The sequence below is a fragment of the Carassius auratus genome, unplaced genomic scaffold (assembly GCF_003368295.1).
Source record: "Carassius auratus strain Wakin unplaced genomic scaffold, ASM336829v1 scaf_tig00214186, whole genome shotgun sequence".
Lineage (NCBI taxonomy): Eukaryota > Metazoa > Chordata > Actinopteri > Cypriniformes > Cyprinidae > Carassius > Carassius auratus.
Genome location: NW_020527548.1, coordinates 551482 through 563906, shown reverse-complemented (window position 1 = coordinate 563906; position 12425 = coordinate 551482). Strand labels below are relative to the sequence as shown.

General features: G+C 38.5%; 1 protein-coding gene across 2 annotated transcripts; it reads right to left on the bottom strand.

The window, feature by feature from the left end:
- Positions 1-649: 649 nt before the first annotated feature.
- khdrbs1b (KH domain containing, RNA binding, signal transduction associated 1b) lies at positions 650-11799 on the bottom strand. Of its 2 annotated transcripts, XR_003287353.1 has the most exons (11): positions 11496-11799; positions 9909-10030; positions 8633-8749; positions 8225-8371; positions 7655-7791; positions 7333-7540; positions 7195-7262; positions 6889-6947; positions 4969-5158; positions 2910-2973; positions 650-2569 (listed from the first exon to the last, which is right to left on the bottom strand). XR_003287353.1 is itself a non-coding variant. In XM_026257034.1 (9 exons), exons 1-9 carry the CDS (start codon positions 11587-11589, stop codon positions 5052-5054), a joined length of 1059 nt encoding a protein of 352 aa, XP_026112819.1. In that variant the 5' UTR covers positions 11590-11799; the 3' UTR covers positions 3929-5051. The 2 variants fall into 2 exon arrangements, 1 of the variants encoding a protein (XP_026112819.1); XM_026257034.1 differs by lacking the exons at positions 650-2569; positions 2910-2973 and having other exon boundaries at positions 3929-5158.
- Positions 11800-12425: the final 626 nt, after the last annotated feature.

The window sequence follows — 12425 nt, the reverse complement described above, 5'->3', positions numbered from 1 at the left end:
ACAATGGAAGTCTATGGGGAATCCGTACAACAGCTGCCTCATGGACATCCACTGTAAATGCATTTCTGCTGATTTTACAATCTGAGGCATAAGCCAGTATGTTTTTCTGTGGCAATTGACATGCAACAGATGCTATTCATAGAGCTTAACCATATAATACATTAACTATATTCATCCGTAAATGTTCCTTTAAACTTGAAGTCTTAAATTTGAAGTTTTGGATACAACCCCACCTTCCTGCTATGTCCATTTCCAACCTGCTTCAACACACCTGCCTATGATTTTCAAGTGATCCTGAAGACCCTGATTTACTGGTTTTGGTTTGTTTGATTAGGGTTGAAGACCTTTGCTTTAAACAAAGCACAAAACTTTCAAGGGAGCCACTGGCACTTAAAATAAAAAATTCAAGTCAAGTTACAGAACCATTTTATAAAGACTGTATTTGATTGTGTGCATTGCTTCTTTCTTCAGCATTTAACAAGTTACTGCACTTACTGTACTGTTCGAAAATTTTTCCATTTAAGTCCATTGTAGTCAGTCTGAAACCCTGAGGAGTAGCCATCAAGAGACAAACTTTGAAAGAGACACATAAGAGCCACTTCATGAATTCAATTTATTTTTGACATTACAAAACAGGTAAAAACATCTGTGAATAAGTACTCTCTTTGTAGTCATACATAATATGCAGGCTGAGTGTGAGTGCTCTTTGATACATCAACTTCCAAACAAGTTTGAATTACTTTCAAATTTAAAGAAAAGTTCTGAAAGTCACTGGTTTCTTTGACCCCAAAGTCTTTAGTTTGCTCCTACTGAGAGAAGGCCAACAGCTAGGCACTTCAGTAAGCTCAAATCCATTTTAGCTGAATTGTAAATACAGCCTCATCAATTCTTTTAGGAAAATAAAATAATATAGACTCCTGGCTCTTGTATTTCATCACTAATCCCAAGCAATTCCCATGGCTTCCCTACATTTTGTTATTTGCGTCTGATTATGTGGATGTTGGAAAACATGCAGTGGAATGTTACATTCAGTGATAGCCAAGGTGGAGGGCTACGGATTACTCAAGCCAGATTCCACATGGATGAATTCGATTCATCAGGCCTAGTTATTATCAGCTTTTTTCACACTGAAGGAGGTGAGCAAGAAACAGTCACAACTCATTCCTGTGCACTCAAAACCCTGACTCCCTGGAGAGTGTGTACTGGTTATGTGTGAAACTAGCTAAAAAGCCATGTAGGAAGACAGACATTCAGTGGTGGAAGCGTTTCATTTGCATTCGTAAAGCCATGCTTCCTGTTTTCAGCATGCACAATGTGTGTTAAGAGGAAAGAGCTGCCAAGCCACAATGCCCCGGCTTCAGACCACCACACATTCCTTTCACATTACCTCAGAGGCATTACCCCAGCAGCTGTAGGCCATGCATGTCTGACATAAACAGATATGACCATGTAAACAAAGACGCATTAAGTGCACACAGTGGGTATGAATATTTCCTCCTGATTGAGACTAGTTTTCTTTACCCCCTCGTATCTGTCTGGGAAATTATTTAAATATTTCCATTATCTGCTTTTGCAATTTCTCATTATGGATGAAGTCTGCATACGCATCAGTCCACCTCCTACCCACACACATCCATTTCCAATTGTTCGATGGCACTTGAGCGGTGGCTGATGCTTATTAAAATCTATACTGATGACTGATTTGTCTCTAATGCAATAAGGCATTAGTTCTGTTAGCCAGACGGCAAACAGTGGCAGCTCCGTGGGGGGACGGACACAGTGTCAAAGATAGTAATTGGTCAAAATGACAGGCTCAAATCCTATGTGCACTGGAGGGAGGTGGGGGGGTGAGCAAAGGATGGAAGCCACAGCAATGTACACTAACAGTGACAAACACAGCGAGGACTAGAAAAAGCAGCATTTATGGTAAGCTCTCAATTAAGGCAAGAAAGACCTTTATTCAGAAGGTTAAAACGTTAGAGCTCCACCAGCATAAACCCATTCAAACATATCTACTCACGAGCACGATGAAAATTACCATGGCAATTAAAGGACAAAGTCTGTGCTAAGAGATAGGGGCTGGACAGCTCTAAATTAGCATGTACGTTCCTCCGAGCAAGGAACCGAGGAAGACATGCTTGTCTTGCAGAATAAAAGCACTGGAGTATTGTCTGAAGTAGACGTCTGGAGAGCCTGGACAGAATTTTTGAGCTTGTTAAAATGATTTCTTAGCTAAAATGAACAGAAGCAGTCCATTTAAAGTAAAGTGTGCTTAGAAAGCACTGGATGAGGTGAACAGAAAAAAAGAAACTTTCAGAATAGAGAAAATGACCTTGCATTACAACTGGTGAGCCAATAAAAACACCACCAAGAACTCAAGACATTCCCGTTTTAACCCATTAACAGGTTGCTGGTTCAAACTTTAGTCGACAGGACCATCGATTTCTGCATTTCCAGCCCATTCAGAAGCTGTTGAGTCAGACTGTATGGTCCATGGACGTTTCCTTAAAGACAGCTGGTGTTCAGAGGTAAGATTGTTCTTACACTGCAAACAAACACTTGTCTTTTCCTGTAGAAAAATAGCAAGTCAATTAGTAAAGCAAGCAAGAGGGAGGAGCCCACACAACTCAGATGTTTGAATCAACTTCCACGATGAGTCCATACATCACATTAAGCCACTGGAGCTACCAGTAATTACAAGGCTTAATATAAAGTTGAAACCGAAAGCAAGCCCATTAGGGCAGTGCAACTTTGTTCCATTTACTGCTTCTTGCAGAACATGCAGATTTAGAAAGCTTTGACTCATCAGAATTAAGATGGATGAAAACTACAGACTACAACAATTAAAAGTAACAACTTTTTTGAATGCACAAGCATTGATGCATGTTTAAGTGGAAAAGATAACTGACCTGAGGAGAGGTCTGACATCCCCAATTAAACTTCACATTTCCAGGAATTTCCAGGCATCACAACCTGAGGGAAGAGAGATGGCTATTAGCAAATAACCAAACATTGTCATGATAAACTATATTGTATTGAGGAAGCTCATGCAATCTGCCAAGTTTGAGTCATGCAACTCAATCTTTTCCAGGTAAATTCTTTAGGTGGGACATTTGAGTATTTTAATACGTTAAATAATTAAAATCGCAAAAGAAAAAAAAAAAAACAACAGGAGCAGCATTACAAACAGATGGATCTAGATTTGACACGGAGCTCTTTTAGCATGAGTTGCATTACAGTTCTGCTCTAAAATGTTAGTACAGAAATATTATAAGCAAAATTACTGCATGTTTGTATGTTTTTTTCCACTTTACTTTTATTTTTTTTAACGAATGGATATTTTAAATCATTGCACGCTGTTTCCAAACAATTTTATGTATATAAATTTAACACTACTCACAAATTTAGGGTTAGGGTTACCTTTACAATGCTGCAGTTAAAGGTTTAACGGTCCTCTCCTGTCCTTTTTGCTAAAAGCAGCCAACTTGTCTTTGCATCAGTCTTGACAAATATGGCCCCTGCATAACTTAATTTTTAAATTCAAATTATTTCAGGCTGTAATACATTTCCCATTCTAAGTGAGACCAAAAGTAAAATGTCATTCAAGAAAAGTTTAATACATACCCAAGCATCGAATGCTTTAGTTCTCTCTATAGACATTAGGAAGCTATCCAGGTTATTTTTAAAGAGCACAGGTCTTACCTCTAGGGTCCTTTTTAAGTATAAAAAGAGAGAGAAACATTAAAGGTGTGCTTTTAATTGTCAAATCAAACACTTTAAACAGACTCCTTTAGTGTAGTTTACGTCTTCATGCATTGTTTTAAATTTAAAATCTGTTTTTGAAGAGGAAGAAATGTTGGATCCGAAGCTTAGAAGTTATTTAAAAGGCCATTTCAGATTTTATGAAGACAAAGAAAAATAAACCAGGTTAAAGTTTCATAAAAAACAAACTAGGCTTTATTGACAACTGCTGCAAAACATGTTTTGGACAGATTTAGTTACCTATTTAGGCAAACTTACACATGTGTCATTATGCATTTTATGGAGAGGATACAAATACTAAAATGGCAGTAAAAGTACAGTTTTTGGTGTTTTTTTTTTCCTTTTCCTTTTTTAAATTATGTACAATAGAGTCAGTTTTAGCTGCAGTATCCCTTTACATAAGAAAGAGATGACCCTTGTGGAGATTGCTGTCCAAATCCTTTTTAAAGCAGTTTGTGCATGCAGTTTATATAGCATTGCGTCATCCATGATAATCTGACATGTTTGATTTGTTTTCCCTTTTAAACATAAGTAGCCAAACATGGGTTATTCTGCAGAACATTTATGAAGAGCAACATCTTATTTTAACAAATTAAGGATTTGAGGACATTCCATCTCAACAGCGTCTAATTGGGCTATATTTCAAAACTCTAAAGATAAAAGGAAAAATATTGAGGTCTAAATCTACATTTACAGCTTTTGAGACTATTTAAATCAAATAAGAAATAATCAATGGCTGTTGGAAATACCATTAAAGACATTTTGCATTTCAGTTATTTATATTCCTTATTACAAAACAGACATTACGTTTAGGGTCTTTTTGATAAGCTAGTATTAAACAGAATTTTGAAATGTAGCCTACATGGGAATCTGCAACTGCACCTCTGCAGAGTTTTTAAGGTAACACAAAAAAAGTGGCTGTACAGTTGTTAGGCTTTACCTTCCAGCTAAATACTTTTTCCCCAATCACTGGAACAAATTTTTTACCATCCACATATGCAAAAAAGCAAGGGTAGGTATGAGCAGAGGAAGAGATACTGGCAAAAAAATAAAAAATAAACCAAACAAAAAAACAGCAATGTTTAAACTAATCCTTCTAAAGTTTGTTTATTCTTGAGGCATTCAAATGCCGTTCTCTCAAGTTTCTTTTAAAAAAGTCCAGAGTAAAAAAAACACGACCAAAAAAAACTACTAACGGACAATTACTTTTGTCGGGTAGCTTAAAGCGTGAGCTGCCATGGGAGACAGTTGGCATGGCGATGCGTTGGGTGACGTTCCACTAGTCAGATTTAGTATCGTCCATAGGGGTGCTCCCTTAACCCAGGCTTGGTCGGTCTCTGAGTGGGAGCTTTTCCACCGCCAGCAGAGCCCTGTGTACCATTCCAATCATTTTGAGCTGTGGGACAGAACACACAGTGCAAGTGTATAAGATTAACAAAGCAAACTATAGCTTACCAAGGCGTAAATGACCTTTACTAAGCCCCACCTTAAAATACGTTAATGACCAAATCTACCTTCGCAAGACAAGACTCTGGTTACAGGATGGATGGTTACAATCTCAAATTTACAGGAATTATTAAAAAATAAGGTCAAATTTATGTGAACATCTATGCTATAGATCAAACTATGTGCAGCATCAGAATATGGAAAATTATATACTACATCATAAAATGTAGAACGTAAACAGTATGTCAAAACTATGGTATGTCCAAATTCAAATGCATTTGAAAATGGCATGCTAAACAGAATATACTTGTTCAACAATCACATTGTTTCAGACCAAATTTAAGTACCTAATATTAGGGGTAGCACAGTTAAACTTTTTCACTGTTCGGTTTGTTTCACGGTTTTAGAGTCACGGTTTTGGTACAGTTCAGTATGTGCTAGGTTTATGGAAAAACTATACTTTCTAATAAAAATCCAACTACAAGCAACAGCACAAATAAATAAGAGTAAAGAGTAAAGATAGAGTAAAGATACAAACAAACAGATTTTCAGTTTGTTTGTTTTTTGGCAGGTCTAGCTTAAGTTTTTAGGTACAGAAATAGAATAAAGTAATCAAATGTAAAACAGCACTGCATTTTGGACTGTATAAATTAAAAATTATTCTTTATTAAAGTTAAAAAAGCTTTTTTAATCAAGAGCAGTGAGTGATTTCTTTGTTGTTGCTGTTCGATTAATATAAAAGACTGTCACTTTGAGAGAATGCACTGATACAGTAGGCCTACATTCAGCCGCCTATATCTGCTGTAGGATACTTACCAAGACGAGCATTTTGAAAATTCTTTTCTAAATGTGTCCATTTAAAGAATACTACAGAGAGAGCTTAATATTTGTGCGCGTTCTGAGGCATGGGTTTGCATACTTCAGATGAGCGCACGCACAAATCTTCACACTGCGCGTGCAAGCTCACGTCCTCTGGCTCTTAAATTTTTAAACTGACAAAACTTTAATGAGTTCGGTTTAAACGCATATAAACGTGTGATATTCAGGTCTCATCTGTGAGCGCGCACTATCACCACCCGGGTGATGACGGAATAAATGACTGCTCATATACAGCATTTGCGTTGAACAAGAGTGAATGATTTGTCCAGGGCTTTTTTTATTTCTCTCTCGTCGCTGTTGCGCATCCATCAACAGAAACATTAGCTGAACCCAGTTTGTTTTACATGCTATTTATAGCAAACCATATTACAGGTGCTTTGTCAGATTTAAGTTAAACCGTGGTCCCAGCGTGTGCCAAACCGTGTGTGGTGAACCGAACGGTTCGTTTTTTTTTCAGCGAGCCGTGCCACCCCACCTACTAGACAGTATGTGATTTCAGACAGCTTATGCATCAGGCCTCATTTCCAAATGTACAAGTATAACATTTTGTGAAAACTTGCAGGTAGTAATACTTCCTTAACTATCTTGATATACAGAAACCGTTCTATTCAGTTACAGTAGCATTATCGAATGTAACACGAGTCCTCATCCTTAAAATAACTATAAATGTTTAAAAACATAAACAGCAAATCATGGTATGGGAATAAATGACCCTATATCAGACCAGGACACTAAATCTTTCACATAAAACAAGTTATTAAACAACTTATTCAAAAGATTAAAAAAATAAACACAACTTACCATAATTTTCATATCCCTCCTGTGTGTCTCCATGTCCGTAGTCATAGTATTCTGGTTCTCTGAAAAAAAAATGCAAGTACAAACACTGTTCAAACGAATAACTCTTACACAAGATAACCTGGCCTGAATTTCCTAAAATAACATACTAAGCCAAGAACATTTTGCTTTAAAAAACCTGGGATGTTTCCAAAAAGCCTCCATAAAGCACAATGATTATAAGCTGTTGTAATAAATTATAACGTGGTCTTTTTGAGGAAACTAGGACTTTCCAAGTCCCAAATGTACGAACATGTACTGTTAACTTACGTTTGTGGCTGACTGTAGTAGCTGTCATAGGATTCATAGCCTGCATCTGTGTAGCTCTCGTCATAAGACTGAAAGAAAAAAAAAATATTGAGATCACTCAATATCTTCAAAGCAAATTCAGAAAATAAAGAAACCTACATAATCTTCGTATGAGTCTTGGGTCGGAGGGTGCGCAGGTGGTGGAGGGGGCATCCGCTGAGACGCAGGGGCGGGTGGACGGGCACGGTTGGAGGCTGCTCCTCTGGGTGGCTGGACTGATGGTCCACCTCTACCTGCAGGTGATCCCCTTGTGGCTCCACCTCGAGGGGGTCCGCCACGACCACCACGTGGGGGCATACCACGACCCCTGTGAAAAATAAAAACGTTTTCTCTGCATTAATACCAGTTTTGAATGAAAATCCAGCTCAAACCAAAAAAGACAAATAATCTATTAAAAAGGTGTATGCATTAGTGTGGATACCTGGGTACTCCAGGAGGAGGTAGACCTCCACGGCCTCTGATTGGTGGCCCTCCTCGGCCTCTGCCCCCGTGTTCCTGGCCACCGTTTAGAAACTTCATCTCCATGAACTGCTCCTGGCAAATCTCATCCATCATGTCCTGCGAGGTAGGCACACAGCTCACTAACACGCCTCTCCACAAGAACATCAGGACAAGCAAAGAATGGCTTTCCACAAAAGCAGATACTTAAAGATTTGGACCATGTAACTTCAGCATGAGAAACAGTTCATATAAAGGCCATTTCCACAGTGCACAAAAGTTTATGTCATTTACAGGGAAACACACACTGTTTAGTGAAACCTTTCAGTCAAGATTGAGCTTGAAAACAACCGGTTTATCAGATTAAATATTAATCTGCTGCCACAGGCCAAGCAAGTAGAGTTACAATCCAACAATGCAGGCAGTTTGGATTTAAACAATGGCCCATTTGGAATTCATAAATCTCAGCATTATAAACAGAAAGCTTAAATAAAAACTACAATGATTTCTGGGCTGTCTTTCTTGAATCTGGAGCAGATTTCTGAGTACTTACAGGGAACAAGAACTTTTTGATCTCCTCCATGGCATGAGCCATGCGCACATATGCATCAGGAACAGGAGCAAACACCTCGATAAACACATGAAGCTCCATGGACAAATGTGCATACTTTGGTTCTCCACTTTTCCTCAAGCCATCCTCCTGAAAAACAAAAAGTATATAGTTTACCCATAGTTTGTCATTAAACCTTCTCACAACAAGATAGCCAGAACGTGATGCATCAAATAGCCTTGAAACACCCTTTTATGCCTTTGTTTAAGAGCTACTTAAATATGTGACAATAAAAATGATTTGATTGTGATTTTATTACCTTAGAAACTCAAAATGAAAGTGACGTGCCCATGGTAAAAGTTATTCTTGCAACAATCAATCAAAAAAAAAAAACCTCAAAGAACACATTACCTTGACTTTGTCCCTCATGGACCCTTTTCCTAGCACAGAGATCTTCGCGCCGGTTTCCTCCTGCAGTCTCTTGATTGTGTTCCCCTGTGGTCCGAGGATCTTCCCAACAAAGTTAAACTGCACAAAGCAACAAAAAAATAAATATTTAAACCCAAAGCGTTTGAAGAAATCTAAAGCACCTCACTTAGCCTGACTGAACTAGTTTTCAAGGACTAAAAACTCAGTTTTGATCTTCCAGAAAAGCACAAGATTAATAAAATGCATTAATAAATAAAATGAAAACTGATCAAAGGCCAGAGTCGTGCACCGCTCAACACAAAGCGAGGGGTAACATTAGGTGGTCTGGGAACGCATAGATGAAGACACTTAGCCAAAATTGGAGGAAAATCACACTCAGGAGACAACAAAACAGCGGTTTCTTAGCACAAAAACAAAGAGAAGTGCCACTCCAAAAAAGAGGTAAAGTCCAGCATTTAAAATCAAAGTAACCCACAGGGAGAACCTAAGAGTCTGCTGTGGAATAGATCTGTATGCAGCTAACAGCTGTGAATCAAGTCATGAGCAAAGATCTAACACAATTTGTTGCCTCCAAGATATACAGTGACCACACAAAGACAACTCTGAAGATCCTCAGGACAACCCATTTTTTCAATCTAAGCAAAAGCTTAGTATAACAAGCCATTCTAAAAAGAGAAACAGCACTTTCAATTAGCCATGAGCGGCATAATCAGTCATGCAGAACATGCATACTAATCTGCCATCCAAGTAATAGTTAAAAAGAACAAGTGCAAGCTGAAACGTTAAAATCAGCAAGACTCAACTTTTCTGGCAAGCAAACTTTAGAGAATAAACATGCAAGGTCAAAGAAAAACACAGCTACGCTCACAAAACAGCAGAAGACTCAATCAAATGGTCTGATTGCCTCTGGCAGGTAAGCTATCACGGGACACGCACAAAGAAACATGCCTTTGGAAAATATCTTAAGCCCCTTCGTGACAGATTACAGGCCTTTCACAGGCTTCAACAATCAAAGGTTCGCAAAATTGTTCAAATATGCCCCTGGTGAGTTCAGACCTACTATTTCGCTCTTTAACAGTTATTTACACTACTAATGCAATTCTTGCCCTAAAATAAGTTCTACTTTCCTTTAAAAAATGTTGTTCATCCCAAGAACCCTCAGGTGACCTTTGCATCCACTGAGGTGTTACACATTCATTCAACACCAGATCTGAACCAGCACAGCATTCGTGTTCCTGAATAGCACAGTGACACTCACCTTGGGGTACTGTTTGACTGGTATGAGAATCCTTTCCTTCAGTTTGATGTTTTTCTGGGTAAAGAGGTCCAGGTAGCTTTCTGTATCTTTCTCTGTCTCTCCCTTCTCAACCCTCTCAATTTCTAAAACGTACAAAAAAAAAAAAAAAAAAATTGGCATCAGATTTGAACATTTAAATACAAACTAGAGCTTCTTACTATATTTTAAAATTCTTCAATCACTGCTTAACCAGCTATTTACATGAATTACAAATCTAAATCGGCAGAAACATTTGCACACAAGTTTTGAGTTCTACGTCAGAGAACAGGGTCAGAAGTTTAATGCAGCATTAATATCAGATTTAAGAAACCAAGTTTAAATCTTTAAAATGGGCATCACTGGTGAGGAGACACATTAACATGGTTACATTTCCCTCATTTACCATGACAAGCTGGATTATAAATTAATGTTTACAGGCCTGGGATACTTTTCCAGCCATCTCCAGATCGTTTTACATCAATGACAAATGTTCGTCTGAGATTTAAATATTTGCTTCAGGTTGCAAAGAAAAGTGCTTGCCTCAAAGCCACTGCAAGGAAACGCTATAAATCAATAGACTCTGCTTTTTAAAGGGCTTTTCACTGCAAGTCTGATGCCTCTGCAAAGGTAATTTAAGGTAAAAATAATCTGATCTGCTAATAAAAACCACAAGAGACATTTAAACTCCAGCTAGGCTGATGATGTAAGACGTGTTGAAACGAGGCCAGGAAAATACATTTCCTACACCAAAAAAAGCTATTTCATCTCCAGATGCAACAGTTTTCAGCCTAAAGCCGCATATGGTCCGGATGGTCTTTATTACTACGACAAATCTCAAAAAGATATTCATCCGTCTTCAATTTAATTTGATCAGCCTTGGATGATTTAATCTTACGCTTTCCAGATCTTTCAGTCTAGACAAACACAATAAGTGCATGTCGGCTGGGACTCGATGCTTAAATTACAGAGAAACGCCACGTTGACCCCCATAGATACAGAGCGCTCCATACAAACAAACAATGGGCGGTAAATCTTCATTTAGAAAAAGATGATTATCTTAAAAATACAACTGAAATCCTAATTAGCTATCGTAAAGTTGTAGAAAACACGTAATCTGGTTCGAAAGTTCTCACTTCCATGAACGGGCGGCGGGTAACGGTTAACGTTAAACTATCCAGCACGCGGCTCAAGTGTTACTGCGCTGGAGCGGAATCGGTACTGTGGAAGATGATGGGGCAAAACTCTACAGCACTATGGGTTTCGAGCGCACTAAACAAAAGGGTACAAAAAATATATATCATCCAGTAAAAGTGGAGTTCATCCCTCCAAATACATGGAAAATAGCTTCGGTAGCACGTGCCTGGCTCCAGCTGAGGAACGTTAGTACACGACCCCCCGCGCACGCGCTGAAGCGAGACCAACGGTCGCCCCGCGTCCCGCGAACGACTACAGTCGATTCCTACCGGTTCTTTGAATAAAACGTAGACTTATCTACATCGCAAAATGTTCCCTGTTAGATTCCCACGCCTCTTCGCCTTCGTTTTCACAAAACAACAGTTTTTACGTTACCTGCTGTTATAAGTTTCAAGGCGTGGGTGAACGACGCGTCCAGGCTGTCGCGTTCCGCCAGCAGCTGCGGAAGGTATTTGTTCTCATTCTCCATGATCAGTTTGTGAGTCAAAGAGGATTTAAACACCAAACGTCCGACGGCGAAACAATTTCAGTATCCACTTCTTGCGAGAGGTGATAGGAGGCACGGACACACGAGTGGCTGCTGCTGAACACTGCGCTGTGTCGAGTCGCAATGGCTCTCGCTCTCCGGCGCGCGCGTGGAAACAGATGAACAAATGCTGGAGACGAGCGCAAATGAGTTGAGCGAGCAGAAATTACGTCATGGGACCGCCCACTTTGATGTGAATTTCCTTTTTTTGCATTTCATGCATTTGCCATGTTTATATATATATATATATATATATATATATATATATATATATATATATATATATATATTTTTTTCCTTTCTTTTCTTTAGATTACATGTATATGCACTAGTTTATACGTGATTCTCATGCACAATATTTATCATACAATAATTATCCGGTTTTTTCCAGTAAATGTTATGAATGAATTAATAACTGTTAAGATGCCTGGTTCTTGGAGACAACCACAAACGTTTGCATGAGCAGCTCATCTAAGTGGTAATTTATGAAGGAACTGTGCACCTTGCATAATGTAATGTTTGCTGCCCCCATCTGGATGAAAATGGAAAATGAATTACTTTCAGGGGTTGGTGGTGATTGGTTGAATATTTTGACAGTATTATTAAAATGGCCAAGTATTATTAAAACTTGATCAGCTGCATATCTTTTTATCTATAGATTTTAATCTAGTTGATGTACATGTTTATTTATAAGTTACAGTTTCAAGACAACCCTGATGCAGAATGTGATCTCTGATCTGTTTGTCTGTTTTGAGAACATGCGCTGTATTTTACACTGT